Source organism: Peromyscus californicus, unplaced genomic scaffold (assembly GCF_007827085.1).
Source record: "Peromyscus californicus insignis strain IS unplaced genomic scaffold, ASM782708v3 Scaffold_20__1_contigs__length_68692818, whole genome shotgun sequence".
Lineage (NCBI taxonomy): Eukaryota > Metazoa > Chordata > Mammalia > Rodentia > Cricetidae > Peromyscus > Peromyscus californicus.
Genome location: NW_026294503.1, coordinates 21,162,534 through 21,178,628, shown reverse-complemented (window position 1 = coordinate 21,178,628; position 16,095 = coordinate 21,162,534). Strand labels below are relative to the sequence as shown.

The 16,095-nt window shown below is 40.1% G+C and overlaps 1 protein-coding gene across 4 annotated transcripts in view; it reads left to right on the top strand.

Annotated features, from left to right (window-relative positions):
* Positions 1-16,095, top strand: part of Taf2 (TATA-box binding protein associated factor 2) — a 65,858-nt gene that overhangs the window by 4,122 nt on the left and 45,641 nt on the right. For 3 of the 4 annotated variants that reach the window (XM_052747821.1, XM_052747820.1, XM_052747822.1), the window contains exons 4-11: positions 1,812-1,930; positions 3,482-3,623; positions 4,382-4,613; positions 6,660-6,844; positions 7,899-8,012; positions 10,525-10,624; positions 12,663-12,748; positions 15,247-15,382. In XM_052747821.1, coding sequence (XP_052603781.1) covers positions 1,812-1,930; positions 3,482-3,623; positions 4,382-4,613; positions 6,660-6,844; positions 7,899-8,012; positions 10,525-10,624; positions 12,663-12,748; positions 15,247-15,382 — 1,114 coding nt within the window. Of the gene's footprint in view, positions 1-1,811; positions 1,931-3,481; positions 3,624-4,381; positions 4,614-6,659; positions 6,845-7,898; positions 8,013-10,524; positions 10,625-12,662; positions 12,749-15,246; positions 15,383-16,095 lie in introns of those variants that run through there. The other variant, XM_052747823.1, reaches the window with a different exon arrangement.

The window sequence follows — 16,095 nt, the reverse complement described above, 5'->3', positions numbered from 1 at the left end:
ACTATGTGCATATCCTGTTCTGCTGAAGAGAATAAAATCTACTACAGAGTAGTAAACGGTATTACCGCCAACGAGTGGACAACAGCCTATAAAAACCCATTGTTGTGCCAGAGGATAGAATACCTAGCGTGTTCGGCCTTGAGCTCTGCATTCATGATAGAGTAAGAGGCTAATCACAAAATACAGTGTGCATCTGTTCTCACCAGTAATTAGTTGGGAGTGCCCAGTACTCAAAGAGAATGGCCTGGGATCCGGGATAGTGTACCTAAGGAACAGCAGGCATCCTGGTCTGTTGAGGAAGTTAGCTTCGCTTCGCTCTGTATTTGAAGAGAAACTTCATCTTTTAGTGTATGCGCAGGCTAAGCCAGCACTAAGATAAGATAACCTCCTAAATGTTTTTTCCAGTGAAGTCGATGATGAATCATCACTTTCATTATGTGAGGCAAGAAGTTATAAAGGAAAATCTTTTCAAAGGTTAGGCCCTTTGTGGATCCAGAATATACTTTATAATTTCCTTCCAGTTAGTAACCGATCTTTGTAGATAGGTCATTCAGTAAGCGTTTATCTAGTTTTCTTGCTGGCTGTAGAAACTTAGTTGCACTTTAAGAGAAGGGGTATCTGTTTGCATATTTGTTTGTCTTGAATCATGGTCTTGTTGTGTACCCCAGGCTGTTCTGGAACTCACTGTGTTGACCAGGCTGGCCTTGAACTTGAGGTAATTCCCCTATCTCAACCTCTCAAGTACTAGAATAGCCCTGAGCCACCACAGCTGGCCAGTATTTGTTGTTGCTTTTCCTTGTCTTTTTCCTCTGACTTGTTCAAAATGGGACTGCAATGGGCTTTAGAGAACAAAGGCTCTAAAAAGTAACTGATTAGTTAGTGAAAAGGGTAAAGAAATGCAGTTTATACATTGTTACTTAATTACTACCCAGTTCTCAAGAGGACTTGCTTCTGATGTTTCTGGTTGTCATAACAAAGAGGGAAGTGTTTATTTATGTATTTTGATGTTGAGAAGGATCTTATGTAGCCCAGGATGACTTCAGACTCACTTTGTAGCCGAGGGTGACTTTGAACTTCTGACCCTCTTACCTATCTAGTACTGAAGTTACAGCTGTGCCCTAGTTCATACTCCTGTGTGCCTGGCAACACTGTAGTTTGTAGACGCAGAACACACATGGAAACCTCAGTTATTACAAAGAAACTATTTGATTTGTATGAAACATACTTCTTTAGTTTATAAAATACTTTAATAAAGTATAAATATACTTGAAATACATCAGTATTTTTAAAAATTGGTCTTTGATGTTTGCAAATGTATGTATACACATGTATGCAGGTGCATACCCTGTGCATTCTTTACATTTATTTTAGAAAACTGATATTAAGAAAGTAGTGATTTTGGCATTCCAGAGTTAATGAAGGATGTGAACACAATGTTCATTTTAATAGTTCTTTTTAGCTGTTGGGTTTTTGTTTTTTTTCCTTCCTTTTCTTTTCATTTCTTTCCCTCTGTCCCTCCCTCCGTCACTTTCTTTTTGTTTTGGGCACAGGCTGTCCTTGAACTCACAGAGATCCTCCTGCCTCTGCCTCCAGAATGCTGAGATCAAAGGCGTGCTCCACCATGTCCGTCACGTTATTAGTTCTTATCATGGGGAACAGCATAAGGAGTAGATAACTGGCTAAAAAGAATTCTTAACAAATTGTGTAAGAAGACATAATACTTAGAAGTAGTTGATGTCCATTGATATTAGAAAGATCTTGGTGAAATGTGTGGCTTATTGTTGTTACAAGTTGGCTTTTTATCTCCCCAGGAGAAATCTCAATTATTTTTCCAATGCATATGCAGCTGCCGTTAGTGCTGTGGATCCTGATGCGGGGAATGGAGAACTCTGCATTAAGGTCCCATCAGAGCTCTGGAAGCATGTTGATGGTAAAGCACCAGGAATGTATTACTACACAATGAAATAAATCCTATTAGATGTAGAGGCCAGAAAGTTAGTGATGCCTGGACTGTACACTAACCACGGTTGGAAAATGATTTCCTTCTTTAGGGTCAGGATTGATAGGAATACATTAGCTGTTACAGGCTGTTACAATGTAACTGGTTTCTCTGTTTTATGCGATGCTAGGAAACCAGGACTTTGTAGATGCTGGGCTTCTCTGTTTACAAGGCTGTGCCGCCAGCTCCTTTCAATTGTTTCTTGTTTTGTTTTTTAATGAAACCGACTTTAAAAGTCATAGGGATAGAGCCTGTGTCAGGTAGTGTCGAGCCCTTTGGAATTGTATCATTTTTGCAGCACTAATAGTCCTAAAAACCCTCTGGTTCAATTCCTCCTTGCTACAGAAGAGCATCCTCACGTCCCACAACCTAAGTCCGCTGAGCTCACCTGTGGTAGAGCAGAAGCTAGAACTTGGGCTCCTGCCACGTGTCCTGTACACTTGGAGTTCGTCCTCTCTAAAGCCTTATTTCCCTTTCTTTAAAAATGTAACCATTACAATTATTGTTGGAAAACTTCTTTCTACCTTTATTTAGTCTCACAAAAGTCAAGGAAAGAAGAGAGAAAGCACTTTGTTTTCATTGTGTTTGGGAGCAGGTGAGAAATTAGTGGGATTATTCAGTTTAGGCTCCTGTAGACGCTTATTGCATATTCATAGGGGGGAATTAAAATAACTACATTTAACAAGGCTTTTCCTGTACAGAAATAAAATGTAATTTAGAAACATAATAGATGATGCAATTTCATGAGTAATCCTCCCCAGCCTACCTCTGTCATTTACCCTCCAAAGTCAAATAGAGTTAACAGTTTGGGAGAAAACACAAAAGGAGAAAAAACTTGAAAAGTAAAATTGCAATTGACTTTGAAAGGCCTTAAAGCATCCACATTAGGGGTTGTGGAATTTTTTTCTGAAAACATTACATGTCAGAAACATTGAGAAGAGAATGTGATGCTCCTGGTGCTGTGCTTGTGAGAAACCGGAAGCAGCACTTAGATTGATTGGAGGCCCGTCATCAGCTAGTATAAGTGGAAACACTAAAAGCCTATATTGTGACAAGTGTATGGCGTCTTTGTTTTGTTTTTTGTTTTTGTTTTGTTTTGTTTTTTGTTTTTGTTTTGTTTTGTTTTTTGTTTTGTTTTTCGAGACAGGGTTTCTCTGTGTAGCTTTGTGCCTTTCCTGGAACTCACTTGGTAGCCCAGGCTGGCCTCGAACTCACAGAGATTCGCCTGGCTCTGCCTCCCGAGTGCTGGGATTAACGGCGTGCGCCACCACTGCCCAGCGGTGTCTTTGTTTTTATGTAGTGGGATTTGATCCCAGGCCTCTAGCATCTAGGCAAGTGCCCTATCCCTGGAGCCACAGCCCAAGCAGCTCTGTGGTTTCTTAATCTAATGCTCAGGCTATGGTTCTCATTGGTGTATCTTCAGTATATAGATTACTGTTGCTTATTTGTGTGTCAGTGAATGGATGTATTTATTTGTTGCAGAGTTGAAGGTTCTGAAGATACATATTAATTTTTCTTTGGATCAGCCGAAAGGAGGTCTTCATTTTGTGGTACCCAGTGTAGAGGGGAGTATGGCAGAGAGAGGTGCTCATGTCTTCTCTTGTGGGTATCAGAATTCTACAAGGTAGATTATAACTTCATTTTTGTGATTGCATTTTTATGTATTGAATATGCAGTGTATTTATTTATTTAGAATGACAAGTGTAAGCTTGATTTTTTTTTTTAATTTTTCCCCAAGTTGCTTCTGAATCATGCTGTACTGCTTATTCCTTTTCAGTCTCATCATTTCTTTCTTCATCTTTCCCTTTACGGACCAATCCAGAAATAATCCATCAGCTTGGTTCTGTAACTTGATGGTGAAGTTCAGCATGCATACAGAAAACTTTCCACATTGAAATGCAAAAACATAGTAACTTTGCACACATGACCAAACCGATTGAGCTCACACAGAGATCAGCACAAGTAGCATCACCATTTGGCAGAGTCTCTCTGCCTCCATTCAGCATTCCCACCTGGCATTCTGTCTAGTTACTCTGTTTCTGAAATACCATTGATTGTGCTTGGTTTTGAACTTTAAGTAAATGGACTCATTCATGCGTTGTGCTCTTTGTAGCTAGCTTTTTATTGTTTAATGTTGATAGGTTTACCTACATCTTTGTGTGAAATTGTAATCCATTCATTCTCGTGTTCTGTAGTTGAGTGCATGTTTTTGAAATATTTTATAATGTGAGTACTTTCCTCAGATTATTAATTCTTTTAAGCCAAAGATTATGTTTTAGACTTATTTAAATTTTGGTGCCTTGTACTGATTCTGTCATATAGTAAGACCTGACCCGAGATTTTAAGTGTAAAGCATTTTTTGTACTGTTAATCTGTTTGTAGATTTTGGTTCCCGTGTGTTGATTCATACTCTGAGTTGTGTACATGGAAGTTAGAATTTACAGTAGATGCTGCAATGGTGGCCGTGTCCAATGGAGATTTGGTGGAGACAGTGTATACCCATGATATGAGGAAGAAGACCTTCCATTATATGCTCACTATTCCTACAGCAGCGTCCAATATCTCCTTGGCCATCGGGCCTTTTGAAATACTTGTAGATCCATATATGCATGAGGTAAGTCATTCCACCCGTCTTGTTCTTCTCTGCACTTTTTCTCCTTAGGAAAAGGGGGCACTAATAAAATAGTGTTACTTTTAACTGTCAGGATTAGCGCTGAAAAGAAAAGGTTTCACGTCACGTTATTTGGAAAACCATTTTGGTGAGTTTGTTGACCAGGATTCTAACCCTTCCTCAGTATGCTGACGTGAGATAAATCTTACTACTTTTTTTTTTGAAAGGTCTCTTTCTGCAGCATAGACTGACCTGGAAGTCATACTCTGTACTTCAGTTTCTAAATTGCAGTTTTTCAGCTTCATGGGGCTGTGAATAAAAGGATATTAATAATGACAGTTAATTTTAGAAACCAACTTAAAATGTTAGCCAGGGTATACTTGATTTTTTTTTTTTATAATGGTAGCACTGGGTTAGAAAACAGATCAAACTTGTCATGTATTTAAAATAGTTTACTTATATTTACTTACATTTCTCTAGTCATAGCATATTTCCTGTTAGCCTTGACTCCGTTTGGGGTATCTACTTTTTTAATCTTGACCTTTCAGACTTGTAGGTTTATTTTGTTTTGTTTTGATTTTGTTTTTTTTTTTTTTTTTTTCTGAGACAGTGTTCCTACATAGTCAAGTCTTTCCTCAAACTCATGACAGTCTCCCTGCTTCAACTTCCTGAGTACTGAGGCATGCACCACTGCATCTGGCTTCTATCTGTCAAACTTTTGCCTCCCATGAAATGATTGTCGACGACACCGTCTTCTAGATGAAACCTTCGTAGGTTTCTGTTTGTTTTGAGACAGTCTCACTCTGTAGCTCTGGCTGGCTTTAAACTTGTGACACTCTGTTTACTGCGCTGGAGATGATGGGACCTGGGAGAATCGAGCTAATAAATGAGGCTGATTAAAGCCTCTCTCATGCAGTAGCCAACTTGATTCAGAGCATTAGACAGTCTGTACTCCAATGGTTAAGTAGAGTCACAGGTGTAACGGGGACATTCACAAGGACAAGTTGTGTGTGGCTGGCAAGCCATTTGTGGCCACACATGGCAAAAACATGTTTTTCCGTGGAGGCATATAAACAATAGCCAGTTGTAATGAATAATCTGAAGTAAACCCACTCCTGTCCATTGTACCTGGGAGGGCCATGAAAGCACATTCCAAGAACAGTTTCAAGTGTTTGAGGAAACCGAGATCCCATGACTCGTGCTGGCTTCTGGAGGTTTTCTCACAAGCACTCAGAATTCTCCTCACACAACTCCGTCCTTGGCATGTGGACGGACAGTGTCGGCTGAGATCACAGATCTGTGCCACCGTCCCTGGCCTCTCCATTCATTTGGCCTAGAGTTGTTTCAGGAGACAGTCTATGACGCTTGTTCTGAATCTAGCTTAATATGAAAACCATGACTACTATTTCTCCTGTGGGTCTCCTTAACCTCCTCGCTACCAGTGTGTCTCCCCAGTGTTCTGTACGTAGCTGAAACAGTAGAGGATGACGAGAGTGATTGTTCTAGGGACGCAGCTAGTTCTGGTCAGCATTAACTCTTTTGTGCTGAGGTCTCACTATGTAGCCCAGGCTGGCTTCAGCCTCCCAAGTTAGATTTACTCTTCTGAGCCACCACCCCAGGCAACAGAAACTATTCATTCCTAGATTCAGGGACTGAGATTTAGTGAGACTTGCCTGGCATGTGAAAAGCATTAGGTTCAATCTTCAACATTGTACACACGCAAAAATTACTAAAATATTACTATAAAATATGCAATATTTGCTAGGTTTAGACACATAAATAAGAGATTATGCTAAGCCTTAAATTTTAATTCTTTCTTGTTTATGGAGAAGAGAAAAAATTTAATTTGGAACCAGTTTTATTTTCATTGTGTGTAAGCTTTTAATAAACTTATATAATCCATTTAAAATTTAATTTTTAGTACAATGAACTTTTGTAAAACTAATCTGAAAAGCCCACTAATTTTACAACAGCTATTTTCAACATTATGAAATGTATTAGAAGCTAAATATGTCCTTTCTTTGAGATGATTGTCCTTTTACTTTGCAGGTTACACATTTTTGTTTACCCCAACTTCTTCCATTACTTAAACATACCACGTCATACCTTCACGAAGTTTTTGAATTTTATGAAGAAATTTTGACTTGTCGATATCCTTACTCCTGTTTTAAGACCGTCTTCATTGATGAGGCTTACGTTGAAGTGGCTGCTTACGCTTCTATGAGTATTTTTAGGTTAGTGTCTCTTCAAATGGAGAATGCCTAATTAGGGTAATGATAAAAGGAAAAGCTACTGACTGTATGATCAGTTTTAAGATTGGTTTTGAACTTCCGGTGTGATTGAGTTTATAGTTAACCTGGTGTGTTTAAGAATGTTAGAATGTAGCTTCCTGCATAAGGAAGTAACACATCCTAGTGCCTTTTTCCAGAATTATCCTTCACATTTCCATTTCTGGTTTCATTCTTAATGTTTAATGTTTGTAAATGTTTAATTTCCACATTTATGGGTCATTAGTATGTCTTTTGTAGCACTATAAAAATGTACTGGTATCCTCCATTTGTTGTTAAAAAACAAAACAAAACAGATTCTTTTTCTTTGTTTTAACCCTCCTTTTCTGCACTTTTTTTTTATGTCGTTGTGGTTTGTGTGTGGGTATTCCAAATTTCTAAGTTTTAGGTGTCAGGGCAGCTGTTTTACTTGACTTCCCTGACTCACGTGTCACGTGAGATTCTAATACTGTGCATTCTCCAGAACATGGTTAGAAAAACTGAATGGAGCAGTGTATTTGGAAGTAAATAACAGAGTGCCAAAATGTACCAGACACTCGAAAAAGGGTTCTAATTTTGTAATTGGGTTTCTGATTTGGGGAGAAGTGTTTCCATGCTATGTGTTTCAGGGTGTCTATGCACCAGACTGAACACTGGTTTACTGGAACGTGCCTCTACATCCAGCCTTGGTGAAGATTTGTGAAATTAAGTAACTCCATTGTATTGGGATTCATTTCTGATTAACACACTAGTTTCTTCCTCACTCCCCAAAATAGTGATTTATATTTTTTGTAAAATCAATAGAAAACATTTTCATTGTGTTCCTTGCTTTAGACAGATTGTGAATTTCAGATAAATTTTGGAAAGATTGGAAACTCTGAGGTAGAATATTCTTGACTTTTTCCTTCTGCATTGAACTTGAACCTAACACTGAATTGCTTGAGGAGTGCAGTTACTCTACTTTGACTGACCAACTGCTCATCCCTTGGTCCTAAGTGGCTACCGTGTCTTTGGCTTTCAGCACAAACCTCCTGCACAGTGCCATGATTATAGATGAGACGCCGCTGACCAGACGGTGCTTAGCGCAGGCCTTAGCACAGCAGTTCTTCGGATGCTTCATATCCAGAATGTCTTGGTGAGTGATGTCAGAGCTGCAGACTGAGCCTCACCCCTCCCCTCTTCTCTTGTTCTCTGAAAGTCTCTTGTGGTCCATTTTGTCCGCAAACTTACTATGACACTTGACGCTCCTGCCTCTCCCTCCAGGGGGTAACTGGTCTGTGCTGCTGCGCTTCCCTCTTTAGTTTCTTGTCTCTTCCTGTGTTATACACTGACTATTGCCCATAATTCATAAATGTTGAGTTATTTTGAGAGATTGCCTCAAAAAAGATAATTAGTAAGTTAGTCAATTAGTAAAATTTTATCTGAATTATTTTTGTATCAGCTTTATAAATCAGTTTATTGTTGGTGGTGGTATTTTACTCTTTTTGGGGGGCCCACCCCCCAACTCCCTAATAAATCACACGTGGAGGCTTATTTGTACTTATGAATGCCTGGCCTTAGCCTGGCTTCTTTCTTGCCCGCTTTCCTTAACTTATCCCATCTACCTTTTGCCTCTGGGCTTTTCCCGTTCTCTGACTTCTGTAACTCTTACTCCGTGGCTTGCTGTGTAGCTGGGTGGCCGGCCCCCCCGAGTCCTCCTCCTTCTCTGGCTCTTTCTCCTCTTTATAATTAGTGGGGCATGGTGGCACATGCCTCTAACTTCAGCACTCTACAGGCAGAGAGGCAGGTGGGTCTTTGTGTTTGAGGCCAGTGTGATCTACGTAGCAAGTTCAGAGAAGCACCCACTATGTGGTAAGACCCTGTTTCAAAAAAACAGCAGAGTTACTCATATAATTTACCATAAAATAAGAACTCTGAAAAATAATATCTTAGCTGTATAGAATGGAGATTTTAATATATAGAAAACTAATTAGAATTCAAATGTCAGTGTTCAAATTAGGTGGAAAAATGTTTGAGATGGTTCTTTTTTTTGGGGGGGGGGGTTTCGAGACAAGGTTTCTCTGTAGCTTTGGAGCCTGTCCTGGACTAGCTCTGTAGACCAGGCTGGCCTCGAACTCACAGAGATCCGCCTGCCTCTGCCTCCCAAGTGCTGGGATTGCAGGTGTGCGCCACCACCGCCCGGCTGAGATGATTCTTAAAGCAAAGTAATTATCTTCAACAGTACTGATAGTGGTGTAGAGAATTTGCCTTTTAGTTTTTAGATTTTTGCTAGTTTTCTTGAGAGAAGGGAAGGAGAAGTGTATTTGGGGCTGGAATGCGGCTCAGGTACAGTGCTTTCTTGTAGGTGCTAGCCCCTTGGTTTGAGCCCCAACACTGAAAACAGAGATAATCTTTATTTTCTTTAACTTGAGATGAATTTTTTATTGATTTTAGTCTGTTTTTGGAGAAGGGGTCTTAACACTGTGACTTTGGCTGGCTTACAGTATAGACCAGGTTGGCCTCAAACTCTGTCTACTGAGTGCTAGGATTACAGATGGAAGTCACCACTTGGCTACTTATAGTTAATAAAGCACAGTACAAAAATTCCTTGAGATTATAATTTCTTTTATATTTTAATAATGTGGGACTCACTTTTATCTTACTTTTTACAGATTTAATGTTATTGTTTTTGTGTGTATGATGGATATATGTGAGTAGATTTAATAATGTGGGACTCACTTTTATCTTACTTTTTACAGATTTAATGTTATTGTTGTGTGTGTATGGTGGATATATGTGAGTAGATAAGTGGTTGGTGCCAGTTGCCTTTTCTCTAGAGAAAGTACAAATATTAAACAGTTTTGCCTAAGTATATTGTAAAACCTAGGTTGTGAAAGTGATGTCTATGTGTTACAGTAAAGAATGTGGGATTGGAGTTTCCTGTATGAGGATTTGAACTCAGGGTGTTGTACATGCTAGGCAAGCATTCTGTCACTGAGATATATTCTCAGTCCAAGAATGTGGATTTTGTTTTGATCTTTTGAGATAGCATCTTACCTAGCTTAAGATGTCCTTGAACTCAACTATATAGCTGAGGGTAACCTTGAACTCTTGACCATTCTGCCTCAGCCTCCAAGTGTGGAGAATGCCAACACACCTTGCAAATGTGAACTTTTGAATTAAGCAGTCCTGATTATGGACAAGTACTTCTTTCGTGGCAGACAGTCTGAACAGTGGCGTTGAGAGAAAGTAGCACTATCAGAGTGAATACATTGCTAAATTCAACTTCAGAGGAGACAGTAAAGCATTGTGGACTTCTGACTTTTTCTGTACTACAGATCAAACCCAGAACTGCAGGAATACTGGGAAATCACTGCTACTGAGCTACGCTATTCCAGCCTATACAGGCAGACACAAAGTCTGTACAAAAAAATCCTGTTGTAGGATTCATACACTTAGCACTAGTGGAGCCCGTTCCTGATTTCCGAAGAGGACAACTGTCCACTTGCAGTGTGTCAGGCCTTGTAGTAAGCATTGATTTTAAGCAGTCTTAAGATTAAAGATCCAGTCAGATGTGGAGAAGGGTGGGTGGACACTTACTCTGTTACACTGTTTGACCCTGCTTGGACAGGTTTTAATGATTAAAAGCTTTATTGACTTTTCCTTAGGTCTGATGAATGGGTGCTGAAGGGAATTTCCGGCTATATTTATGGACTCTGGATGAAAAAAACTTTTGGTGTTAATGAGTACCGCCACTGGATTAAAGAGGTAAACAAGAGCTAGCTTTGTCTTCCACTTGTAAGTCAGTAATGTGTGCTAGTGTTTTCCTGATTTCCAGGTTCCCTGGCCTTCACTTTCTGTTTGTTTGTTTTGTGTGTGGGGGCAGTGCACAGCTAGGGTGCGGATGTGGACAGAAGACAGTTTACTGCAACTGTTTCTCTTGCACTGCCTGTGAGTCCTGGAGTCAGGCTCAGGTTCTCAGGCTTTTTGGCCAAGTCTTTACCCACTGAGCCATCTTGCTAGCCCTCTTGTCCTCTAATGAGTGTACAACAGCTCTTTTCAAATACAATGAAAATACATCCCAAGAAAAGATTTAACTCTGCTTCCTACGTTTGTTTCCCCGTCTTTGCTGGGTAAGGATGGTAGAGTGGCAGCGTCCACTCCACTCGTAGGGAGAGGGGTACCTTACTCACGCAGTGGGAAGGGTGCTTTGCACACAGCCGCCCCCGTGTGTCAGCGAGCCTTCAGTACCTACCTGTTCCCTGTCACTGCCGCATCTTTCTCGGTTACTTAAAGATGAAGGCAAAAAATGAAAAGAGTATTTTGGATATCTATTTCTTATGCACATAGATACTTTATTGATTTCTTTAGATTTGATTAGATCCTTAAATTCATTGTTTTCAAGTAGAAAAATCCCCACCTTAATATCATTATTAAATTAACATTCTATCCAAAGAATTGTTAGAGGGATCACACGCTTAGCACTGGTAGAGCCCATTCTTCCTTTTAGAAGAAGGAAATAACTGACCGTTTAACAGTGTGTAATGAAATAGTATTGTAATAAAAAGAATACTATCATAATTCTTTTACTCTCCCCACTTTACATATGAAGAAACTAAGGCACATAGATGTGGTGATGTATTGTGTACCCTAATAAAATTTGCCTGAAGATCAGAGAACAGAATAAGCTACTAGAGTAAACATAGATGCCAGGCAGTGGTGGCACACACCTTTAATTCCAGGACTAGGAAGGAAGTGACATGTCAGGGCAGAGAAAGATACATAAGGCATGAGGAGACAGGAACCTAGGCCCTTTTTTGGCTGGATCCCTTTCGGCTGAGGACTCAGAGACATTCAGTCAGAGGATTCGTGGAGTTGGTGAAGTGAGAAGTAGCTGTGGCTTGTTCCTTTGTCTCTCATCTTTCAGCATTTACCCCAGTATCTGGCTCCAGGTTTTTATTATAAGATCATTTAGATTTTGTGTTATACATAGAATTTAAATTATTTAGTAAAGTATATGGCTAATCAACTGTATTGCCAGGATCCAGTTGGCTTTTAATCATCTTACGATGCTGTTTACCTCTTTTCTCTGCTGTCTATATTATTTAACCCGTTCATGAATTCCAGCATAGTTATGATGCTGTCTTTTTTAAAAAACATTTATTACTTGACTGTATTTCTTTTCCTCTTTTTTTTTTTTAAGATTTATTCATTTATTAGTTATGCACATACACCTGCATGCCAGGAGAGGGCACCAGATCTCATAGATGGTTGTGAGCCACCATGTAGTTGCTGGGATTTGAACTCAGGACGTCTGGAAGAGCAGCCAGTGTTCTTAATCGCTGAGCCATCTCTCAAGCCCTGATGTTGTCTTTTTTAAACTTTTCTTTCTTTTCTTTTTTAAAAACTGCTATTATATGTTAGAGAAGAACAGAGGAGTTTTAAATTGATAGATTATTAGCATAATTTAATCTCCCTTCTTCTTAACTGGCTTAGTCCTTAGGTGCAAAGTACTGAGGACTAAGTCAATTTAGAAGACAATTCTGAGAGGCAGAGAAGAGCCATAACAAAAAGTTGCTGACCTGTTATCGAGCCCTGCAGTCACAAAATACAGAGAAATTTTTGGATTTTACCCTTGAGTCAGCTTGTGTAGCTTGCTCTCTTTATAAAAACAAGAGCTATTCTCCAGATATAGTTTGTTACCTTATATTTACATCTGATTCCACAAAAGAAAATTTGTGCTCTAGTACTAAAGATGGTTGTATGAAGAAGTTTTCACTGACTCTTACTTTTGTATCTTTTTTAGGAGCTAGATAAAATAGTGGCGTATGAACTGAAAACCGGGGGAGTTTTATTACATCCCATATTTGGTGGTGGAAAAGAAAAGGATAAGTATGTTATTGTTCTGAGATGATGTTATAAACCTCGTTTTATAGACTACCTCTTAGAGGATCGCGCTTGTGTGTTTCTGGCGAACCATAACGGTAGTGTGACGCCCCAGACTGATAGTATGCCAGTGCCCCTCACTGCTGTTGGGTCATTTGGTGACTGACAGTGAATGAAACTTTGTGCTAAGTTTTCTAACGCAACTTCGTCATACTGTTGTTAAAACTTAAAATCTTTGGAAGTAGTATTTTGCTTATTGTGATGGTTAATCTTAATTGTCAACCTGATTCAATTGAGAAATGCCCAGAAGATTAGTAAAGCACACTTCTAAGTCTGTGTGAAGATGTTTCCAGGGAGGATTGAGCAGACAAGAAGCTACTTTAATGGGGGTGCTCTACCCTGTGCACTAGCCTTAGGAGGCACAGGGCTACTTTCATGGGGGTGCTCTACCCTGTGCACTAGCCTTAGGAGGCACAGGGCTACTTTAATGGGGGTGCTCTACCCTGTGCACTAGCCTTAGGAGGCATGAGGCTGGTTGAAATGAAAGAGGTCAAGGAAGAACCCCACAAGCATTTTCTCCATGCTTCCTGGCTTCCCGGAGACAGTATCTGTGCTCTGCCATGTCCTTCCCACCAAGTAGATTAAAACTGAGCTGTAGTACATCCTTCCACTTTTCAGTCACTTTGATCAGGTTTTTGTTACAGACAAAAAGTTTAGCACAGAAAATGTGCACTGTTTCTAAACTTAACTATGGTTCTTAAGCCTTTGGAGCTGAGTTTTGAAAGAAATTTGGAACAGTTTGGAGATGTAGGCTTTTGTATCTCTAAGAGTATGTACAGCAGTATGTTTAGTGGACAATTCTGTTTAGAGCTCAGAAGACCAAATGCCAAGAGAAATATGGACAGTAAAGACTGACTCAGGAAGTTTATGATACAACTAAGAACTCTACCAGGAGTTGGGCTAGTAGAGGCCATGCATGTCAAATTATAGCAAAGAACAAGTCTCCACTTTTCTACCCTGAGATTTCAAGGTAGCTTTTGTTTGAATTTTGTTGGCTGTTTTGAGACAGGTTTACAGTGAAAATTGTGAGCAGAAAACTTTTAAGTTTGCCCAGAAAAGAAACAAAGTCAGGGCCATGGGAGCTGACAGCCGAAGAGATTAAGACCATTAAAAGAAGCAAAGGAATTTGCACTGGGACAATAGGAAGGGCTCCTTGAGGCCATCTGAGGAGCTGCCTGAACCTCACCTGTCATGGGTATAAGGGAAAAGATGAGAAGAAAGCTCTAGAGCTCCCTGATTGTGCCTGGATCTCCAGGGAGAGGTTTTCCTGAGTTCAGCCATATGGATACTTACAGGTCATGCAGCTGAAATCCGAGAAGGTCTGGCTACTGGTTGAGCAGGTAGCAGACCTTGATATCAGATGTGTGATGGCTTTGCAGGTGTGTGGTGTGCAAGTTATGAGGTCATAGAGGCCTGATTTCAGTGGAAGACCTGGGAGGCTAAGCAGTGTGTGGCAAGGTCAGGACGCCTTGGGTAGCCTCTGAGTGTATAAGGGTATGAGAATGAAGCCAGAGATGGAGTCAGACCCCAGGAAGTTAGTGGTGAGAAATCTGCAAGGAAAAGCTTCAAGCAGCCAAAACAGCCCGAGACAGAGGCCATGTGTGCCATCAAAGTGAAGCAGCAAGTCCCAGGCTGCAGAAGAACTTGGGACCCATACCTGGCTCCTACAATAAGTCCTGGATGCTGGACATGGAACTATGGTGTCTTAAGTTTTACTCTGCCATGCTTTGGTTTGCATTGGACCTATCCTTCTGTTCTCCTCTGCTTAGGAATAAGAATGTTTACTCAGCCATTGTATCCTGAGAGTGTTGGCACAAAAACATAATGCTGACCTCAAAGGGGAGTATAAGAGAGTTTATTCTAGAGCCAGGTAAGGGTGATCCTGGCCCATGGACACAGGTAGATGCAGGTTTCCCCAAACCCCATATTAATGTGTGGCAGCAATTTTATGTTAACAGAACAAAGTCACAAATCAGCATACTTTTCAAATACATTGTTGGTACTCAGTGTCAGACCCAGGGATTCTCAAATGCATTAGCAGCGGAGCTGCACTGCAGCCTTGTCCTTGGATTTTTCTTGTTTTTACAGTTATATTGTTTCTATTTTATGTATATGGGTAAAGCTGAATTTGGAGGCAACACCACACAGACATTGATTGTGAGAGTATAATTTGATACACTTTTGAAAGGTAATTAGTTAGAGCCAATCAGTTTTAGAATGGCTTGTAACAGCATTTCTGCTGTATGTATAGTATCATAAAAAATTGTGCTTTTAGGTATTTGCTGTGCAAAAGTATTTGTGTAAAATTTACTGTAGCATTTTGGAAGAGTGGAAGATTATGAACAGCTTAAATTGTTTACATTAAATGTAAAGTCCATCTTCTACTTATTTTTTTCTTTAATAGTCATATTTGTTTTATTGAGTGAATTTATGTTTTTTTCCAGCCCCGCATCTCATCTTCACTTTTCAATAAAGCATCCACATACACTGTCCTGGGAGTACTACACTATGTTTCAGTGTAAGGCTCACCTTGTGATGAGACTGATTGAGAACAGAATCAGCATGGAGTTTATGCTACAGGTAAGTACTAGGGTTAAGACTTAGCAACATTAAAGAAATAACTGTATGTCTGTCTGTATGTGTTAGTTACTTTTCTATTGCTGAGATAAAACACCATGACTAAAGCAACTTATTTATTTATTCGTTATTTATTTTTTGAGATAGAGTTTCTCTTTGTAGCCTTGACTGTCCTGGAACTCAACTCTGTAGACCAGGCTGGCCTTGAACTCAGAACTCCACCTGCCTTTGCCTTCCAAGTACTGGAATTAAAGGTGTGTGTCACCACCACCTGGCGACTAAGGCAGCTTATTAAAGTGTTTATTTGGGCTTAAAGTCCCAGGGGCTCGAGTCTGTGGTGTGGAGCAAAGGCAGGGTGACGGGCAGCTGAGACAGCAGGGAAGACGCATATTTTGGTCCACAAACAGGAGGCAGAACACACTGAGAATGGAGACTTTGAAACCCTAAAGCCTGCTCCCGTGACACACCTCCTCCCGAAAGGCCACGCTTCCTAGTTCTCAAACAGCTGCCAACTCCTGACCAAGTATTCAAATGCCCGAGACTCATGGAGCACAGTTCATTTAAGTCACCACATTCGCCTCCCTGTCTCTCATAGTCTTGTGGCCTTATCATCATGCAAAATACATCTAGTCCAGCTTCAAAAGTCCCCACAGTCTTTACAGTCAAAACACTGTTTCAAAGTCCAAAATTTCTTCTGAGACTTCAGGCAATCTCTT